We start from the raw sequence: 23,404 nt of genomic DNA on the forward strand, positions 1-23,404 counted from the left end.
GATATACATGCTCATGCACTATTTGTGTGTGTGTGTGTGTGTGTTAGAATATGCATGTGTAATTACATACATATGGAATATGTTGTCATACTTAACCTTAGCTGTTTCTTCTTCACCTTAAGCAGAAAAGCACCACATCAAAATAACAAATAAATATGACTGAGTAATTAAGTGACTTAGAAAGTATTATGGCTTTGCATATCAAGAATATCAAGTTATATGAGCATAAGCTTCTGGACCCTGTCAGTCAATAAAACACGATAGGGCATCTTGTAAGTCACCTCACTTTGCACTTAAATCTCTAGACATAGTCCTCAAGAGTTTGATTGGAAGAAGATCCTTATTGCAATTTCACATAAAACTAAGAGATTTAAAATTATACTCAGTATTTGCAGGGAGAAACTTACTCATCATCATACTATATTTACAAAACAATGCCACATCTTTGGTCGGTTTAAGAGTACACTTATTTACTCCTCAAAATTTTCACTAGTGTATGGGATTTTTTTTTTCTTTTTTTTTTAAGAAAATAATTTGTAATAATAATAAAGTTTAACTTCTTCCAAACGCTTCAAAGGAGAAAGACTATTGGATGAACAAATACTGGCAATTAATGCAGATTACGAAGAACTCGGCAACCTCTGCTTCCACCTGGAAAATGAAGGCCTATGGCATTGACTAACTTCTAGCAAATTAAATGTGATACTGTCACTTTTGATTGGCTTGGAAAATAATTATTTATACTACCACGACACAACTATAATATATATATATATATATATATATATATATATATATATATATATATATAGATGTATCACTTCACCCAAGACTGGTTGGCTATTAAGCATTAAATGCCTTATATTTTTCCATCTTACTTCAAATTGGATAGTTGCCTTATACTGTACTGGATTTTTCCACCAATATCACTGGCCTCTATCATAAAATAGTTTATTTTCTTTGGCCTCTTAAATACTAATAGAAAACTGTCTTTCCATATATCACTGTGAAAACTTCACATGAACAATTTCTTTATAGTTTTTCCATTAATATAAAACATCTCTAGTGCAAAAAAGCATGTCACATTAAAGGGCATGAGTTTCCCGTTTATTAAAAAATCATTCAGTAGTGAAATTTTTTCAACTAAAAACTGATTTAATCTGTCCTATGGTTCTCTTACCCTCTACTCTGTTGGTTACTATATCACTTGTTTATATATATATATATATATATATATATATATATATATATATATATATATATACATATATATATATATATATATACATATATATATATATATATATATATATATATATATATACATATATATATCATACATACACACACATATCTATAAATCATGAATGAGCATCATCTTTCCAACTCTTTGGCTCTTGCATGCAACTTGCCATTTTTGTAGAAGTCAATTACCTGCTTTGAACAATATTGGCAAAATGATTGGCTGTCGTTATTGCACCAAGATATTTTGTACTCAGACCAAGCGGTCCTTGGTACGTTTACACATTTCCTCTATACTTGCCTCCTTGCACTCAGCACCGCGGTGACCAGGTTGCCCACAGTTATAGCAAGTCTTCTTGGCACCGGCGGACGGATTATGTGTATGGAGCAGAGTGGGAGGGAAATGAGGATAGGTTAAGGATGCTGTTAGTCCAGATCCTGGAGTGGAGGATGGTCCAATGGCATTTGGAGCCCCACAAGCAGGAGCTGGTCCTCCCCCACTTTGAGATGTACCACTAAGAAGTGGATATTGACCATACATGAATTCTGCATTCATACCATTGCCCACAGTTGGAAACACAAAATTAGTTTGGGGTAAAGAAGGGGGAACAAAACCATTAGAAAGGGCTGAGTTATGAGGTTGAACAAAACCAGGAAAATGTTGGAACATTTGAGCTCCCATAAACATAGGATATCCTGCAGCATTGTACTGTACACTGGTGTGTGGGCCCCCCGCACAGGTATTTCCTGGAGGTATTTGGCCAGCTGGGGCAGAAGCCACACTCGGGACGGGGTTATGAGCTGGATGAGGAAGGGGACCTTCGTGGTGGGAAGGTGCTGTAAGAGGCGAGCCACCATTGCGGCCATGAACACTACTTCCATTACAGGTAGTAGGGACTGTACTACCATCTGTAGGAGAGCGAATGCAACATTGTGGGTCTTGCTGAACCACCGGTAATGTTACTGGAGCTGGTGGAGTAGTTTCACGGCTAGATTTGTCACTAGTATGAGGAACAGGATTCCTAGGAGCTACCCCTGGCCCTTGAGTAGGTAAAGACAAACTTGGATATCTTGGCATACCTGCTTGTGGGTTCCAAACAGCTAAGTGTTGGTAAGGCATGTATCGGTGTCTTGGTAATGGTGTAGGAGCTTGCATAATGTGAATTGGCTGAGGTTGCAATGGAGGAGGGGTGCCATCTTCACTAGCTCCAGACCCCATGTGTGTCAATGAATCTCCTCCATCGCCATTATTATCTGCTACATCACCATGCCCTTTTCCTGTAAAAAGGAAATTAAAATTTCAGAACACTATCATCACCATCAAATATAAAACGGTTTAACAACATCAGCCAGTCTATGCTAAATTTCCGTAGGACTTGCTTTAAAGATTTAGAAAAAAAATAAAGAACTTAAAATGACAAGACCAATTGTAACATAAGAACAAGAAAGTAAGCTATGCTACAATAAACCTTTAGTTCTCTCTGTAACCATCATACAGCTAAATTTTGAAAATCAAGTAGAGTACTGTATAAATATTTAAGAAGTATTCCTCTAAAACAAAGCAAAGGTATTGTTGACTTTATTAAAAATTAACTAGGCCATTGTTATAATTGAAATATTAAAACATACCTAAAATAGTATCTAACAAAAGTTTGGGCATTTCTCTTGAGTTACATATTGTATAATTACAAAGCAAAAAAAATTATAAAAATTGTAATGCAGTTATGTTGCAAATAGTTATCTTCTCATTTAAAAAAAGAGAGAATCAAATAAATGATAAGCACTAGTTCTAAGTCATTTAAATTTTAAATAAAATATCCAAAACACCTTTCCTCATTTATTTTAGGGTCATTGACTTGGTAAAGGTGTTTGCCATTAAAATATATTAGGATACGAAAAAAGTACTGTAGTAGAAGCCCTCAAAATTCCATGAAATATCTATCCTTCAATTTTCACACATGATATCATATAAAATACTGTATGGATATTAGAGTTAATTTTAGTCAGAAAATAGATTAACCATACCTTTAATTCCAAATATTAAGAAAAAAAACACATAAGAATGGTCAAAACTTTAATATTTTAAAAGTACTAGTCATCTTGAAAATCTTATATAGGTGAAACTTAAAAATGTTAAAAATTGGATAAATTATTTTTTGATGAAGTATCAGAAAATTAATAATAAAAAGGTATATGGGTTCTATGGCTTATTTGCTAATGAATGAAACTAAATTATAATATAAAATATAAACATTTTTAAAAAGTAATTTTTATTTTTCCTAGCTATATAAACCAGTCATTTTTTTAAAGGTTTAAAGGTCACTCATGAATGGCAGAAGTAGGGGATAGTGACATTGCCCTAAGAAACTAGACAAAGCCCTAAAGTTTCTTCCCAAAAACCCCCCACCCTTAGGTCAAAAGGATAGTGAGGTTGCAGACACTAAAGAAACTAACGAGTTTGAGCGAGACTCGAACCCCAGTCTGGCAATCACCACCAATCAGGTACGTTACTAATTAGGCCACCACAGGGATAAATTTTCAGCACATTCTAAAACGGCAAATTTTCAGCACATTCTAAAACGGCAAATTTTCAGCACATTCTAAAACGGCAAATTTTCAGCACATTCTAAAACGGCCCTCAAAACCGTTAACATGGTATCGACAGGTGGTGAGCCTAGGCAAGAAGGCCCACCACTCCACCCCTCTGTTTTAAACTTATGGCTCAGGATTGAGAGGGATGGTTGAGGAGGAAATTCAACTCATAGGACTGTTATTTGTTCCTGCATGTATACAAACCTTTTTTTTCCTTTATATAGAGAGACTCACAGTTCCCATAGAATCAAACTGCAGGTTCTTTATCTTCCTTGGAAATTTTAATCTCTTTGGTTTTGTAAGGGAACAAAGATGACTCCAGTAATGTCTAGCATAGGGATGAGTAGACTGATAGAGCCTGTCCTGTCTAAGATGATTTGTACGTGGTAAACTCAGGGATCCCTTACCCCGAAGGGAATATCAGGCCAGAATAATATAACTAGCACATGATGATCAATGAGTTGGTATAAATTCCACCATCTTCCCATCATTAGGGATGATGGGTGAGATATACCTCTTTGATTAAAGAATAGAGCTCAGAAGTGTATTTTACCAACAAAGTCCAATCCAGTACATAACGTTTTTTACTGCTTTGTCCCCGAGAGAAAGGACTGAAAAAATGAAGAGCTGCCAGTCATTCTACCTTTTGCTACAGACTATTTGTTACCATTGAAAAGATGCTCACTGTCACGTATGGTGTGGGAGCTGAGCTGGCTACAGAACTGGACGAGCAGCCACCAAGGACACAAAGTTGTTGAGGAAATTGTGGGTAGACTCGCATAGGTAAAAGGGCACGAAGGTGGTCTGGCGTTAGGGTGGGGCCTATACCCCAGACTTTAATCAGGCCTAAGGTGTTAGCTCCTCTTAAAATCACACCAGAGCCTTCTCGTAGAGAGGGATAGAAAAGGTCTCAAAGTGCATGTCGACAGGTTCCTGAGTTTTAAGTCACAAAGCCAGGTATAAAACTAAGACTTCCTTCCACCCCTCAGTATGGGTGATGAAGTAAAAGTATGAGCAATTTGGCTATTCTCTTTGCTAATTGTAAAGCTAGTAAACAGAATAAGAAAAAAAAAAAAGTCTTGTTAGATCTGTCTGAAGAACTTCTAAAAAAGGCTTGAACGTGATACATGTAACAGCCTTCAGAATGAGGGTCACATCCCACTCCAGGGGTCTGAGGTCCTGGGTTTGGGAAGACTGCTTGATGTTCTTCATGAGCACAGACAACTAACACGAGGAAGAGAGGTCTATACCCTTTAGTCAAAACACCATACTTGAAGCTGACCAGTAACCTTTGATAGCCACAAATGAAAGGCACTTCTCTCAGTGAAGGAAGATGAGAAAATTCTTGATCTTAGCTAGAGATGCTGACCAGAGAAATTCCTTTTACATCATCATTTATGGAAGATGGCCCACTTGCCCTGATAAGACAACTGCAGAGGACCGTCACAGATACCCAGATATTTCTTGAGCAGGACCTCACGAAAAGCCTTTCAGTTGGAAGAGATTCTGGATAGCATTCAGCTGGAAAGTTTCAGAGACTTCATGGATTGGTGGTATCTCTGTAGGCGTAGATTACAGGTGTGGACTATTGGGATAGTTCTCTTGGGACATCAACTAGAAGTGCTTACAAATCGGTTTATCACTCGGCATGAAGCCTTCTAGGAGCCACCAGGGTCATTCAGAGTACTAGCATATGGAGGGAAGGTATATTCATCCAAGTGATCCTATGGGTGTTGGAAGGCGTCTTTGATCACAGTCAAAGGGTCTGGTACAAGGGAGCAAAACACGGAGAGCTTCCTGTTTAACCAGGTAGCAAACAGGTTGTTCCCCAGAGAACCCCACAGGGCAAGGAGCCACTCTGCTATGCCTGAATGCAGGGACCACTCAAACAATAAAACCTGACCCTGGCAACTGAGTGTGTCTGCTAGTACATACCTCTTGCCTGGAATGTACTAGGCCGACAACTCTATGGAGTGGAATGCTGCCCAGATATGCATGAGCCTAATTAGCTAGGAGATAGGCGTGAGATTGAATCCCTTTGTTTGTTGATGTAAGCCAGTACTGCTTGTTGCATATGCAGATGATTCTACTCTAATTGAGATGTCAGGATGCCTGAGAACTTTAAATCAATCAATCTACTCTAATTGCATGAAGTCCATCTCTTGAAAGTAGATCCGGGGTTGCTGATCTAGTTAAAATTAGTGCATGGTGCAAATTATGGGGTATGATTGTAAGTAGGTCAAGGACCGTGGCTCCTAAACATCTGGATCTCGGCATTGATAATGTTTCTTTAATATTGTATGACTTAAAATATAAGGTGTGATTCTCAACAGCAAATTTACTTTTGAGAAACACATTAGGTCTGTGTCTTCTTCAATTGCACAAAAAATTGGCTTATTGAGAAAGTCTTCCAAGATTTTTGGTGATCAATCTATTCTGAAGAAGCGATTTAATTCCTTCATTTTACATTGTTTCGATTATTGTTCTCCTGTCTGGTCTTCAGTTGCTGACTCTCGTCTTAATTTGTTGGACAGGAACTTACGGTCTAATAAATTTCTTATTCCTGATCGAGATATTAATCTCTGGCATTGTCGTTCAATTAGTTCATTATGCATGTTGCATAAGATTTTTAAAATTCTGACCTTCCTTTACATTCAGATCTTCCCGGATAGTTCCATCCTGTTCGTAATACTAGGTATGCAGTTAATTCTCATAGTCAGGCCTTCTCCATCATGAGGTTCAATACTACACAGTACTCTAGAAGTTTTATTCCAGCTGTGACCAAGTTGTGGAATAATCTCCCTAATCAGGTAGTTGAATCAGTAGAACTTCTAAAGTTCAAACTCGCAGCAAATGTTTTTATGTTGCTAATGTTTTTAAAATATTTTATTTTAATTTTTCATTACTTCTTATATTATTTATTTATTTCCTTATTTCCTTTCCTCACTGGGCTATTTTTTTCCCGTTTGAGCCCTTAGGCTTACAGTATAGCATCTTGCTTTTCCAACTAGGGTCGTAGCTTAGCTAGTAATAGTAAATCGTAATAATAATAATAATAATAATAATAATAATAATAATAACACTATCAACTCTCCTCATCAAACTTTCCTGGAATGCTTGCAGTGCTAGCAAGGCTGCTTTCATTTTGAGGATGTTGATGTGCAGATTTATTTCTTCTCTTGACAACACTACTGATACAACCTGTGTGTGCCCAACCCTTACTTCGACCCATCTGAGAACAGTCATATGTCGAACACAGAGAATGGCAAGGTTTTCCTTGTTTAGCCATCAAGTAAGATCGTCCTGATACTCTTGTGCCATGGAAGCAAAAACGTGAGGGGATCCCTGGCGGCTGACCACCGATCCTTCAAATGCCACTTAAAAGAGATCTCCGGTAGAGGCACCTATGAGGAAATGACTCTCTAATGAGGAAAGCTGGTTGAGAAGACTGCCAGAGCCAAACTGGGATTTCTGTCTTGGACAGAAACAGTAACATTACCTCACTGAGCTTGCTGAAGCAATCGTCTGGCAGAAAGACTTTTGCTACTGAAGTGTATCTCAGCATTAGTATTGGTATTATTATTATTAACTGCTAAGCTACAACCCTAGTTGGAAAAGCAGGATGCTATGAGCCCAGGGGCTCCAACAGGGAAAATAGCCCAGTGAGGAAAGGAAACATGGAAAAATAAAATAATTTAAGAACAGTAACAACATTAAAATAAATATCACCCATATAAACTATAAAAGCTTTAACAAAACAAAGAGGAAGGGAAATAAGATAAAATAGTATGCCCGAGTGTACCCTCAAGCAAGAGAACTCTTAACCCAAAACCGTGGAAGACCAGGGTACAGAGGCTATGGCACTATCCAAGACTGCAGAACAATGGTTTGATTTTGGAGAGTCATTCTCCTAAAAGAGCTGCTTACCATAGCTAAAGTCTCTTCTCCCCTTGCCAAGAGGAAAGTGGCCACTGAATAATTACAGTGCAGTAACCCCTTGGGTGAAGATAAATTGTTTGGTGTTGTCAGTTGTATGAGGACAGAGGAAAATATGTAAAGAATAGGCCAGACTATTCGGTGTGTGTCTGTAGGCAAAGGGAAAATGAACTATAACCAGAGAGAAGGATCCAATGTAGTAGTGTCTGGCCAGTCAAAGGACCCCATAACTCTCCAGCAGTAGTATCTCAACGGGTGGTTGGTGCCCTGGCCAACCTACTACCTATAAAAGTACTTCAACCTCTGCTAAGATATGAGATTTGACTTCTGATTTATCAAAATTCCCAAATTGGGACAAAATGTGAGAATCCAATCTCAATCCTGTATCAACTGCCTCACAGAGGAGGCCAGGATCAACCAATGGTTGAGATACTTCAGCATTCTGTGTGAACGGGCATAAGCTGCTATCAAGCTAAGTGAATATCTGGAGAGCAGTATACAGACCAAATCGGTCTCAAACTGATACACTGTACCGTAGAACTAAAATTGAGGAGCTATTTCCTAGCAAAATATCCTTAAGTGGAAACATGCACAGTAAGGTCCCGAATTATGCGAGAATTTGGTCAATAAATGGATCCACATACTGTAAATGGAAAATTGCACAGTGTATTTCGAAACACACAACAGGAATAATTCGATTAGGGCCATGACAAACAAACTTGCCGATCCAAACGCGTTTACAACCCATTTTCATTTCTTTCTATGTACTATACTGTATTTTTCCTGATATTAAATTGTTCTCATAAATAGATAAAACATTTGAAATGTTTTAAAGTTTTGATAACTTGAAAAAGGTTAAAATTACACCAAGGAAGGGTTTGAATACCGTATATTTCCCCTTATAACACGACCTAAAATGATTAGTAATTTTACTAAGTCATATCTGTTGTATAGGACTAGCTTTTTTGTATCATTAAAAATCCAAAATTAATAAAATAAAGGCGATTTTATATAATGGGTTTCCTAACCAGGCCAAAAAGTCCACCATGAAAATCGGAATCCATCAATCTGTTTACATTCATCTCTGATCATAGCGAAGAAATGAACGCCTTTACACATCTGTGTTTAGGTTACTTTTTACCACAACAGCTATCTTACCAAGTATTGATTATATGATGATTTTGTTATTACCAATGTTGTTTTACATATTTTTCTTAAACCAATGAAACAAATGAAATGAAAGCGATTCATACACATGTAATGTTTTTCCTAAACACGCCGCCAAAAACGAAAACCTTCCGTTTGTTTACTGTGGCTCCATGGTTGACCATAATGAACAAACGAATGAAATGAAACAAATGATCAAGGTGATAAATAATGATATTAGGAGCTTTTAGTAAATCTTTTATTACAAATATTTTAATTACCGTATCCATATAAATTCCTACATACGTAGCAAAACAGGAAAACCATATTTGTTTGCATTAATCAACAATAATAAACTGCCGCTAATATCAGTGTAATTTACGATAATTCCAAACTATTACGAAAGGTAATTGTCCATTCCATATCCAAATTCTTTTCCTAACTTCAGCTATTAGTCAACTCGTACCCACCTAGGCCGGTTTTTAGTCATCGAAAAATTGCCACTATAACGTTCGATGTGTCAGATGGTGCGAGATTGGAGAAAGTACGGAAAATCTGAATCATGATTGATATTTAATATAATAAACTGTGTGAAGCAACAAAGGTTTAGAGGTAGCGAAAGGTAGCTTAGCGAGAGCGAGAGAGAGAGAGAGAGAGAGAGAGATTTGAGGTTTTCTGGCATCAAATCAATCAATTTCTCTCTCTCTCTCTAACAGAGGTTTTTATAATTATACCGTGTACTACAAAATAAATCTTTGTAAAGCAAATCTATACCTTTTAAAATATGACAAAATATTGCCGACTCAGTACTGAAATTTAGGCTATTCACTGCCGATAGACGAACCCAGCCTATGCGTGAAAACCTTGAACACCCACTGGGAAAATAAAGCTTTTATATATGCTGTACTAAACAAAAATAATGCTTTAATATACCATCAATAACACTACCATTAAAATTATCGAAAGGTTTGAGAAAGATAAAGATTGCCGGGAACATAAGTACATTCTGTTTACGTTTTGTCAGCTGGACTCGCATAGTTAAAGTTGATTTCATTGTTGATATGGAATTTTTCCTTAAATAGGCTATTTATTATGAAACTTAAGTTGATGAAATGTAAGGTAAATGTCCTTTGGCAACATTTACTATCATGCACTGTATTTAGGGCTACCAACATACTTAAAAAGACAATAGATTTGATACATTTTGTAGTGCTTGACTCGCAGACTTTCAATAGCTTCACAGATACAGAAAATTTATTTTTGAAAACTAGCAACCGCATAAATGGGGAAATCACATAATTCGAACACGCATAATTCGGCACCGTACTGTACATCCATGTGTTGTACTCTTTGGTATGATAAACAAATAATTTTAATTTCCATATGGTTTATATTTGTAAATGAAGTACCTGGGTACATCATACACCGTCACTGTACTGGCACGTTTTGACGTACACTGTACGTTATCACAGTGAAAGGGTTAAGGGCACAACAGTATGCCCTTATCTGCCGGGCTTCTTGCCGGTGCTCGCTGTCTGTCGTTAAGTACCTAGATGATTTCAACGGCCATTCCAGCTTGTGCTAAAAACGTATCCCTATTCAAAGGACGAATGGTTTGTATAGATGCAAGAACAATTTATATATTAGACAAAACATGATACTGTAGACATATTTTTCATATAAACCCATTAATCATAAAATCACTTTCATGCATAAAAATACAAACAGCTTGTATTACAGATCAGGATAAAGAAGTCCCTGTGCAAGCCTGGACCTGAACCTTTTTATGGCATAGTTCTTCTTTTCATGCCTGCTAATATTAGGGAAGAATGCACTCACAATATGAGAGACAAGGTATGAAAAATCATTCAGGATAAAATTTGAAAAAAAAAAAAAAATGCACTAGTAACACTAAAAGCGATTAAAATTTTGTAAACCTATAGGTGTGTTCACATGAGCACTTTCAACACTAATACCAAAATTAGAAGGTGAAATATAAAAATTTTAAACAAAGATTAATAAGGAGTAATTTTTCCTATTGCCAAATTGAACAAAGAAGGACACCACAGAACAATAATTATGTCCCTTCAGCAAATAGTGTAATACAAAATCAGCAGAGCATCCACATACATACAGAAGAGTAGATTGTGTATGGTCTGCATTCAATAATGATTTGATATTGGTTAAAGTTAATAGCCTGTGTTATGTATTAGACTCATGCTGAGGTTTAGAACAGTAGTAAGAGGTGACTGCATTGTTTAGCAAAAATCATAAATCAGGCTAAGCTAAGATGCCAGAAAATTGGTGTACATATAATTCTTACAGCACACTTCATGTTTCAAACTTTTCTAGCATACTTTACCACACTTGTGTAAAGCTAATTACCTGTAACACAAAACCTGAACTGTTTTTCCATCATTAAAAAGATCTTCATAACATTGCTTCAAACAAAACTATCAAGTCAAGACTTGATAATTTCTTGCTGCATTTGTTAAATGAGTCTTGAAGTGTTTATTGATCATGTAATTTTTTTTTAATATTTTGCTTCATCACATAATACTGTAGATCTACACAATAGGTGATTTTTCCTCCATATGCAAACCCCGAAAGGTATAAAAATTATTTCAACCTATTACGGAAGCTTTTCATTTTTTTATGGGGAGGGCAATTATTTTTTATTAGCCTTTACAGAAGTATGTTGAATGTTAGCATATATTTTTAGTTGTCTTTGACATTTTTTAGGAATTTTCAAAATTGTTATGTTGAAGTATAACAAAGCCACAAATATTAAAAATAGACTTGTTAGAGTGCATTCCTCAGGCTATTCCCATCATGTGAACACACTTCCTTTGATGTCAAGGTCTAATGATAATAGAATATGCATTCCTAAAAATATGGGGCATAACCCAAAATTTTACTTGTGTTCCCATGACAACCAATGATATCAGCAATTTTTACCCTTTCCCTACTGAGATGGACAAAGGATATTATTTTTGATAAATTTCTTTCTGTCTGCGTTTTCCTTTGTTAGCAACTTTACGGAACCACTACTAGACTGATTAATTGAAATTTTCAAGAGAGATGCACTATGACACAACAGACCCCATAAAATTTAGACTACAAACGGTTAAGGTCACAGTGACTGGAAAGATCAGAATTGACTTTTGACCATAACTCCGTCAAATATTATCCAATCCACTTGAAACCAAGACCAAATTCTTAATTACCCGGTCTCCACTGAGGGGTGGGGAAGGAGTATTGTTTGAGGTAGATTTCTCGACAGAGGGGTGGGGAAGGAGTATTGTTTGAGATAGATTTCTTTGTATGCATCTGTCAGCTTCTTTGTTTCTTTGATAGTAACTTAATGAAAAAAACTTAGACCAATTTACTTGAAATTTTGAGGATTCACTATGACACACAATTAAACACCATTAAAATCTGTACCTTTCATAACCAATCTAACAGTGACAGAATCAACTTTTGACTATAAGTGATATCAAAATAGTGAAAATACTTAGTTTTGAAGATTGCTAGGTTCAAAGTTGACGGGGGTGTGGGGTGGGGAGTGGGGGTGAATTTTCAGTCACCAAATTTCAGAGGTACATAGTCAACCTAACAGCGCCAGCACTCCTTGCTGCTGGAAAGGGCGCTGGTGACTAGTATAACACATGAACATACACTACATTGGTCTACGGGGGTGTGGGGTGGGGAGTGGGGGTGAATTTTCAGTCACCAAATTTCGGAGGTACATAGTCAACCTAACAGCGCCAGCACTCCTTGCTGCTGGAAAAGACGCTGGTGACTAGTATAACACATGAACATACACTACATTAGTCTAAGGAATGTCAGGCAAGGCAGCCAATCATGACTACAGTCTACCCAATAGCCAAAGCAGTCCTTCAATCAGAAGGCAACTCTGCTTACCCCATAAAAAATGGGGAAAAAAGAACGCTACTATAAGAAGTTAACTCCCACACAAGTAATGATACACAATCTGTTAATAGTACTGACAGAAAACCTTCTGTGACCTTGAAAGGTCAAACTTAACATTACCTGATTTTAGCAAGTTCAGATTCACACTCATTTACAATTACTGAGATACTGCAATTCTACAAAAACATTTAGAGCAATGGTACTGTTTTTGTGAAGATTCATCCAATTCTGAACTGCCATAAACTTCAATCTTCTGAATTTATTCAACAATAGAAGATAAAACCAAATCCTTAGTTGCTATTACCATTCCCAAATATATATAATCTTCAGAGTTGGAACCAAAAGGGTCTTCTTAAATAGACCAGACCCACAACTGAACCAGTAATCTGAGCAACCACACGAATCTTTCCGACAAAGCATAAAAAATAACCAATCTAAGGCAAACAATGTACTATATGTCATGGTTTTCATGTGGTTTCTATCATGGTATCAATGTGTATATTACTTTACAAAGATAATTGTACTGTATATTACTAACATAGCTTCAGTACAAGGCAAGATGACTTATAACACCTAAGTCACCATCACACTATCTAGGCTATGTACAGTGTAAGTCACATCAAACCACTGTTGTTCATATCTAACAATACTCACTTATACTGTAGTGTATATTACTTTAATATATGCACAGTACTATCACTACAATACAGCTTAATTCCCTAAAGTGAGACCACGTATCACTCATATGTGAGCACTGTTTTTGCAAAGTTGCCTCACAATCCTACCAGCTCGTCACCTAACATGTAGCCTGTATCTATTGTACTGTACAGTACAGTATTTCATACGACAATTGTAACATTAATAATAAGATAATAGAAAAGGACTGTCAACACCACTCAACATTTACAAAGTTTTATGCAGTGAAATCCCATGACATGATACAATACTTAAGGGATTCATTGAAAATAAAGTGTACGTTTCATGTACCTGTAGAGCAGAGTAAAAATTGTCACGTAACAAATGCCTAAATTAATACCAGTTGATCCTCACTAAACGAAAATGAAGCATTTCCATTTGGATCATACCTTTTTCCCTTAATTTCAATACAATCTTCACACTGCATGGGGCATTTGCTACCACGGCTGCATGTATGTTCTTTGTGCTCTTCATGTACCTCACGATACTTTCATTCAACTGGAAAAATCTCAGTACTGAGTACTGTACGTATAGCTACACAAGACATTCCTTCCTTGCACTTATTGAGAACTTCTATCTTCTCTCAAGTCCTGATTTTCCACTGCTGCTTAACAGTAGTTTGAGAGGATGAAGCAACTCTTACAGGCCATGGCACCCATGAAAAATCACATGTTTCTTGAAAAACACTTGTGGGAAATGTTTTCTGGATGATGAAGGCTGGGAGAGTGAGACTAAGTCTGCCAGAGAAGTGGCATTGTACAGGGAAAGAAATGGCGTGAAGGCCGGGTTCAAAGAAGTGTGGGTGGTATAAAAACATTGGGCTGCTCACAACAGTCCTAACTATAAGTTATTGAAACTTTATTCAAATATTATACAAATCTCTCAACTGCGGAAAATCAAAACAAGGGGAACAGAGAGACGACAATATTGAAAATATCTTCTTTAAAAAGAGTAGTAGTTTTCATGGTGGTGTAAGACATGGAATATCTGCCAGTTCAGAAAAAGCATGCTGAGAAGTATGCTAGGGAATTTAAAAAGCTAGACTTTATCCAAACAGTCCTACAGTAGTCTCCAAGTTTTAAACTAAAAATACAATAAAATAAAAGGATAATTTATACAAAAAAATACTTGGGAATTACATCACCTAGGAAGAGATAGCCTTGCCTGGAATAACCCTATCAACTTATGCTAGCTCTGTGACAAATATGGAGATAATTTGTATTTTTCCCTAACTAATAAAAACCTGTAGTTATTTATGTGGATTATCTTTCGGGAAAGCTGGAAGGATTAGACTAAAGTGTGAGGTAGCAACCCTGCCTAACCACCTAAGTGAGTAGGCAGGGGGTGGCTGGGGGTTACCATAAATTTATTTTTTCATATCTCACAGCTCTGAGCTACGTCACTTTTTGATTGCAGGCAGAACTTACTGGCTTCCCAAGGACGTGGACAGTATATTAAATTTATGACTAGGCGACACAAGAAAAGTACTTCTTTCCTGCAGAGGTTGAAGCCTACTTGCAGAGGGACACATGGCGCTGTACCCCAAGGGAGGGGAAGATGAAGAAAGGAAAATGACAGACATACTCTCATTCATGCTAGACTTAACCTGGGTAACCAATGCCCTCAACCATCTGCTACTTGTCTAACAAGGAGCTATAAGTACTCTTGAATCACTTGTTAAGCAGCCACCACAGGACCGATAGTAAACGTATCGCAACTTCTGTGGGTCACGTCTTTTAGATAGTCAGCTGTAAACGTAGTTTGACGTTTCCACATGCTCGCTTGTAATACCTGCAACACGGAAAAGTTGCTCTTGAATGCCAAGGACATACTGATGCCTCTGACATCATGGGCTGTAGGTCTTCGAGCTGGAGGAGGATCAGGGTTTAGAGCTCTTTCAATGACTTGGCGTATCCAAGATGAAATACTATTTTTTTGTGATCCTCCTCTTAATCCTGCCAGAACTAACAAAGATGTTACTGTAGTCGCAGCCGTGTTGCTGCTGTGCATTCAAGATAATATCGCAAACTCCTCACTGGGCATAGTAACAGTTGATCTGAGCCATTGGTTACAGAGCGTACTTATAATCTGAAAGGGATTGAATCTAGTGTCCAGTACCCCGGAATTTTAAGTCTTTGCAATAAACTCAAGGACGAAGCTAAGTGTCACTTCCCCCCCTCCCCTTGAATGGGCAATGTCATATGAGATGCCATGAAGTTCACTGACTGTCCTTGCCGAAGCTAAAGCGAGCAGGAACGCAGTCTTCAAAGTGTGATTTTGATTAGTTGCATGGCATAATGGTTCTTAAGGTCCTTTCAGGAATCTCAAAACACGAACCATGTTCCAAGGAGGCCTGATCTCTGACTGAGGGCAAGTGACATAAATCAGTATGAGAGAAGAAAGCTTCAACAAAGAGGAAACATCTACTTCTTTCAGCCTAAAGGCAAGGCTCAAGGCCGAGCGATAACCTTTCACCACCGAGACTGAAAGGAGTTTTTCCTCTTGAAGGTAAATAAGAAACTCCGCTATTACAGGGATAGTGGCATCGAGTGGAGAGATATTCCTTCCATGACACCAACCACAAAAGACCGTCCAATTAGCATGGTACACTGAGGCTGAGGACTTTGACAAGTGTTTGGACATTCTCTCAGCAACTTGTTGCAAAAAGCCTCTCTGAGAGAAGAGACACTGAATAGTCTCCAGACATGAAGGCATGAAGTTGAAGAGACTGGACGATCTTGTGAAAGATGCTTGCAAGTGGTTGTTTGAGTAGATCTGGTCATGGAAGGAGTTCTCTAGTTAAATCTACTAGCATTTGCAGAAGGTCTGGGAACAACTCTGCTTGATGCCATAGCGGAGCTATGAGGGTCATAATTAGATTTTTGGATGCTCTAGTCTTGTTGAGCAGCCTTCTCATCAAACAGAATGGGAGGAAAAGGGCACACGCCAATGTTGACCCATTGTTGTTGAAATGCATCCTGCCATAGAGCCTGGGGGTCCAGACTCTGGAGAACAGTACAGCAGAAGCTTGCTGTTCAGGTATGTCTCGAACAGGTCTACTGTCAGGGAACCCCACTAAGTCAGGACTTAAACGGCTATGAGAGGATTTAAAGACCAATCTGAGCCAACTATCTGAGTTGCTCTGCTCAGATTGTCTGTGAGCACATTTCTTTTGCCTGGAATGAAGTGAGCCAATAGGGACACCAAATGTTCTTCTGCCCACCAGAGAATCTCTACTACCAGAAGGAATAGAGGCTGTTAAAATGTCTCGCCTGGTTTGATTATGTAAGCCACTATTATGGTGTTGTCGCTCATCAACACCACTGAGTGACCTACCAGCAACTGATGGAACTGATGAAGAGCTAGGTATGCTGCTCTCATATCTAAGAGGTTTATATGCTGGTACCTTTCGGACTCTGACCAAAGGGCGCAGATCTTTTCCCCAGTGATTGGAACTCGTATCTGACGGATCTGAGTGTTGGTTTCACACGAACTTTAGCTACCACTGCAGGGATCTTATCCTGAGGCAGCCGCGTGGAACTAGCCAGAGAAGAGAGGTTAGGTGACCTAACAAATGTAACCACTGGTGACCCTGTGTACTTTTTCTTCTGATGGGAAGACTTTCTGTTGGGACGATGTCTACAGTCATACCGAGGAATACCAGTCTCTGAGAAGGAAGCAGTGATGACTTCTCGATATTTATCTAGATCCCAAGATCCTGACAAAACCCCAGAAGCATGTCTTGGTGATGAGGAAGGGTTATCTCCGAGTTTGCTAGAACCAGCCAATTGTCGAGATATCTGAGGAGACGAATGCTGTTCTTGAGAGCCCAAGATGACACTAGGGCGAACATTCAGGTAAAGACAAAAGTTCTGCCGTAAGACCAAAACCGAGAGCCTTGAACTGGTAAATTCTGTCCTCGTGTATGAATTTGAGATACTTCCTGGAAAACGGATGTATTGGGATCTAGAAGTATGCGTCCCTGAGCTCCCGTGTGCACATGAAGTCCCTTGGTTGAACTGCCTGGATGACTGTGACTGCCGTCTCCATCCTGAATGGAGTCTGTTGTTGTCCAAACTTTTTCAGGGGAGAGATCGATGACTGGTCTTCAGCCTCCAGATGCCCTTTTCACAAGAAAAAATTGACTGTAAAAGCCTGGAGACTCATCCATGACTTCTCGGAGTGCCCTTCTGCAGCATGGTCTGGACTTCGGCCTAAAAGGAACGTTTGTACATCTTAGAAGGCCCGGAGGACCTAGAAGTCGAGGGTTGGAAGTAGCCTGCTGACTACAAGAAGACTGGGATGGTCTTACATAGGGCCAGTATGTCATGGCCTTGTGGAGGAGAATCGTTCGACAATTTCCTCCATCTTTCAGCAGCCCTCTCAATCTCCTCGGGAACAAAGTGAGAGGAACCTTCAAGTGTGGAATTCCTCAAACGTGAAACTTCTGCTTTAGGCACCTGCCTGTGGAACTTTTCTATGATAGTGTCCCTTCTAATGAGGATGGTATTTGCCCACAAGTTGATGACATGGTGTGACAGAAACTCAAGAGTTTGGGTACAAGGCAACAGGAAGAATTCCAAGGATTTCCCTGTGGATGCCTTTGAAAGATTGAGGGAGCGCACAATGTAGCCCAGAGACCCCAACCATAGATCAAGCCATGAAGTAGTCTGCGTGGCGTACTTGGCGCTTTGCTCGATGTTGAGGAGCTAAACTGCCGAAAGGGAAGCTCTCAATGCGGAGAGGATTTGGGTTGGAAGACCCTTTGTCAGAGATTCCGAAGGGTCGAGGGTTATGGTGGAATGTGGTTCCTTCTCGATCTCGTAGTACTTCCTTTGTGAAAAAAAAAAATTAAGTGGTAAAGATAGCGAGGAGGAACCTGCCCTCAAGGAAATAGAAGATCCAGCTATCTGAGAAATAGCTTTCCTTCTGGCGGCTGTCAGGCCCTTAGACCAGGGAAAAGCTGCACTGGTTTTAGGGAGTCTCTGAGTTCCGAAGATCTTATCAAGAACCATCTCCTATTCCTGGGTGATGGTATTAAGAGTAGACATTATTAATGGCCCTCGGGAGATATTCATTGTCCGTTTCGATAGCATCATCTACCTCCAGGCTCACATCCAGAGCTTAGAGTAGGTTAGGGTTGTGTGAGGGACCTGCCACAGGAAAACTCCAGTCTGCCTCCGCCAATAGGGGCTTCCTTGCCTTGGCATTCATAGGTTCAGTTTTGGTGTTCTTGGACTCACTTCACACAGGAAAGTGTTCCTGCAACCAACACTTGCGAAGGTTTCAAGACGCCAGTTGTAGAAGCCTTAGCTGGTTTGGAGGCATCACCTCAATTTCTTGAGGGTTGAAAGGGTGGACAGTTATCTCCCTGGGAGAGCCATGTTCCTGCTCGTCCGAGGGTGAATGATATCGGCGTGTCGTGGAGTGACGTCTCTCATCTTCCTCTTTTTTCGTTTTGTCAAGATCTCCTTATCCTTGACTGAAGCAAAGGGAAGGTTCCCATGAGAAGGATCTATGGTTGGAGGCACCTTGGCAGTAGATCAAAACGGGGGAGGATCATCGTGCTTGTCTGATGAAGATCTCCTTCTAGGATCAGAGCTCCTATGCGATGAACTAGAGTCGGATTGTAGGGAAATCTGTGGAGTAGCCCCGACTGGGGCAGTGAAGGAGCCACATCCAAGGACTTATGTAATATTGACAAGAAGGCACTAACCATAGAAGGGAGCTCAGTACCCTTCAAGGAGTCCTGGGTTTCCTTAGAGAATCCAGCAGGAGGAGAACATCGTCCAGGAAGAGCCCTAGAAGGAGCCTGGGACGTTGTAGAAGATAGCCTCTGAGGCATCAGAAGCTCTTTCCACAAGCGAAGAGGGCAATCAAGACTAATAGGTACGTCGGTGTACCTATTAGGAGGCTCCCTAAATCCTTCTGGGAAGGGCATCAGCCTACCGCTAGAGGTGGTAGAAGCTGGAATTGGTGTTGGAACCGTAATTGCTGGCAATTCCAACACCTCTCCTCATGAATCGCTTGTGGAAATCACCGATTTGCGAGTGAAATTGCGAGATTTACGCACAAAATCGCGAGACAATGGGCGCGATTCACTAGCAGAAGTACTCTTCTCATGAGCACCGGTTGCCATACTGGAAGATGGAAGCCTTGAGGATTCCTGTTGCTCCAGAGGATTGCCTATGGCAGACATAGCAAGATGTGAGGGCCTCCGAAGCGTTGGAGTGCGCGTTACAGAGGAACGCATTGGAGAGCGTCACATGGGCAAACGCTTCGCTAAAGCACCCCAGGCAGCAAAGGGTACTGGAAGTAGCTTTGCTGGGCGCCTGACTGTAGGGTGTTCAGTAACAAGACCAGGTTTGGTTTGAGGTTGTTGAGGTGGGGGAGGAGTTGAAGAGTGAGATGTGAATGGACAGCACGTGCGCTCACCTCTTACTCTTGGAGAGGAACGTCTAGATTGTGACCGTGAACGGCGGAAATATCTCGAGTGCCTAGCTCGCAGACGTGAGCTTTGGCCTCACGATCATGAACGACGGGAACGTCTCTAGTGCCTAGCTTGTAAATGTAGGCGTTGGCCTCACGATCGTGAACGTAGTCCTCGCCAGAGTGGATGTCGTCCTCATGATCGTGAACGGCGCCCTCATAAACGTGAGCATCATCCTTTGTGAGCTAGATCAGAGCGATTTAGAACGCAAGCATCCAGACCTAGATCTAGACCATCTTGCTCGTGATTGTGATCATCGTGAGACTTTACCTCATGAAGAGAAACGCCTCGTACAAGAGCGTTGAGACCGTCGGTCTCGTGAGCGTGATGCTCTAGGTCAAGAACGCCTTCTACAAGAAGAACGTTGAGACCACGATGACCTGTGATCTCTATGATCATCTAATGATTGTCGCGAACGACGATCGGAACACGAGTGTCCTGAAGGACGAGGTGATGGAAAGTCTCGTCCTTGTGCGCTGTTAGCAGAAGGAGCACTAGTCTTGTGAAGATCATTATCAACAGCCAGACGATTCCAGTTGGGAGAAACAGAAGGCTGAAAATCTAGGAGACTACGAGGTCCCAGGATGGCGAGTGGAACCATCAACAGCAGGAAGTCGTTGGAGGGCCAAACGCGAGCGAACACCAAATCCACGCATGGAACGTCCAGGAGAGGGTGACAGGTAGACTTCGCAGACCTCCAGAGCTTAAGATGTTGAAGGCTCTGGAGTTAGATCCTTCCTAGCACTGTGCTGAAGGAGAAGAAGTAAAGCTTCCTTCATAGAGGGGGAAGTTGCTGCTCAAGGGGATGCAACTACCTCATTCCCAGTACCCCGAGGTTGCCAAGGAGTCCAATGACAGCCTTTGGAGGAGAGAAAGGAGACGTCCGCTCTCTAAAGCCAAAAGAAAAATGTGACATAGCTCACAGCTGTGAGAGTATACAGTGAACCCTCGTTTATCGCGGTAGATAGGTTCCAGACGCGGCCGCGATAGGTGAAAATCCGCGAAGTAGTGACACCATATTTACCTATTTATTCAACATGTATATTCAGACATTTAAAACCTTCCCTTGTACGTAATACTGTTAACAAACTACCCTTTAATGTACAGAACACTTAATGCATGTACTACAGTACCCTAAACTAAAACAGGCACAAATATTAAAGGCGATTTTATATCATGCGTTTCCTAAACACGCTAAAAAGCATGATAAAAAATGGCAACCAATGTTTTGTTTACATTTATCTCTGATCATAATGAAGAAACAAACTGGAGGTAGAGCTTTGCTTATTACCCAGACATATTTCCCATACTTTTCCCTTAGAACTACATCACATCTTCCTACTTTAGATATATATATATATATATATATATATATATATATATATATATATATATATATATATATATATATATATATATATATATGTGTGTGTGTATAAATATATATATATATATATATATATATATATATATATATATGTGTGTGTGTGTATATATATATATATATATATATATATATATATATATATATATATATATATATATATATATATATATATATATATATATATTTATATGTATACACATATACTTACCTACATATATACATACATACATATATATATATATATATAAATACATACATATATATATATATATATATATATATATATATATATATATATATATATATATATATATATTACTGTATATATATGGGTTATGGAAAAAATCCGCGAAGTGGTGAATCCGCGATGGTCGAACCGCGAAGTAGCGAGGGTTCACTGTACTGTATATAGGCAGCTGGCTAACTGCCACCAACCCCCTGCCTACCCACTTAAGTGGTTAGACAGGGTTGCCACCTCGCACTTTTAGTCTAATGGCTACCTTCCAGCTTTGCCGAAAGATAATCCACATGAACACCAGGAAGTTTGTTAGTATGGGAACAAAGGAGATTTTAAGGTTAGGCCTTTACTTGTTCACCATTCTGCCAAGAAGAATAATGTGATAATGGACAACTAGAGGGTGATGTGGAAGTCCAACAGTAAAGTGTGGGTAACTTTGAAGGTTTAATAGAGTTTGGGTCCAGTGTGGAAAAAATACCTCCAGGAGAAACAGTTGTTACTTAAGAAACCCCCTCGTATTGGATAATGAATCTCCTCCTCCTCCAAAAATGGAGATCGACTTATCAGGGTAAATTAACTATATCACTGTGAAGTTCTTGCCCTGAAATACAACTCTTATTCAATCCAATTAACAGGTAATTTCCAACATTAAGAAAAGTCCTTTTTCAAAGGTGTCTAAAGTCACCTGTGATACACAGTTAACACTTGATGGGTTTGGAAGAATCGCTTCAACATTTCCCATGCTCTAAACAATTCACAAACCCTGCGTGAAAGTGTCTTTACCATGACCTCTACCTAGAGAAAGTAGTGGCCAGACAATGTGACAGTGAGGGACTTGCATCTATGGGCTTAGAAGTTAATGAAGATGTTGGGAGTTGATGGAGGACACAGTCCGGACGAAAGAGGACATGTTTTTAGAGGAAGGAGGAGGGGGAAGGTGACTGTAACTACAATAAACCCTCACAATAATGGACAATGCTATGAAGGATTTTGGTTATAAAAGACAAAATAAAGATAAAACCTATAACAGACTAAATAAAGGCAACCACTATTACGGACTAAAAAAAAAGATACCCAGAGTAGTATTTCATTGGTAAAGGTCATCCAATGTAAGCAGTACATAGTCGCAAGATATCAAATTTATTTACAACTTACTTTTATCTGTGTGAGCACATCTGAGAAATGTAAACACACTAAGCTGATATTACAAATGTCTTTTTACTTATTGTATCGTTAGAAATTAAAAATAAGCAAAATAAAGCCATATCTATATTATGTTTTTCCTACATACGATGCCCAAAAGGGAAACTATTATTTTGTTACTTACATTTCCAAACACAAGGAACAAACAAATGGACTTACACATCCACTTACACATCCAACTGCTAACTAATGACACCATTAGCTTTTGGTAAAGTGTATATAAACTGATATCCTATAAAATACTGTTATGGTGCGCTGATGTAAACCTCATCTGCTGATTCAAGTTATCGTCACCAAGAATATTGGCAAATATAAATAAAAAGTTTTTAATATAATTTCCAAACTTATTCAATCATACTACAAATAAAGTTTTCATACATAAATTTTACTAAAAGCTATTTGCATTGTTATTTATCACTTGGAAGTCTACAGTAAACGTGTTCGTTCGTTAGTTTGTTGTGACTGGCGGTGAGACCTACATAATTTGTTTACCATGTACATTCTTAGGTGATTAAAATATCACACACACCGTATTCTGTGT

The 23,404-nt window shown here is 39.1% G+C and overlaps 1 protein-coding gene across 1 annotated transcript in view; it reads right to left on the minus strand.

The window, feature by feature from the left end:
- Nucleotides 1-1,317: 1,317 nt before the first annotated feature.
- The window catches only part of LOC137654010 (uncharacterized), a 107,065-nt gene continuing 84,978 nt past the window's right edge, over nucleotides 1,318-23,404 (minus strand). The window contains exon 8 of the mRNA XM_068387644.1: nucleotides 1,318-2,520. Coding sequence (XP_068243745.1) covers nucleotides 1,496-2,520 — 1,025 coding nt within the window. The 3' untranslated portion in view covers nucleotides 1,318-1,495. The remainder of the gene's footprint in view (nucleotides 2,521-23,404) is intronic.

The sequence above is a fragment of the Palaemon carinicauda genome, chromosome 15, assembly GCF_036898095.1.
Source record: "Palaemon carinicauda isolate YSFRI2023 chromosome 15, ASM3689809v2, whole genome shotgun sequence".
Lineage (NCBI taxonomy): Eukaryota > Metazoa > Arthropoda > Malacostraca > Decapoda > Palaemonidae > Palaemon > Palaemon carinicauda.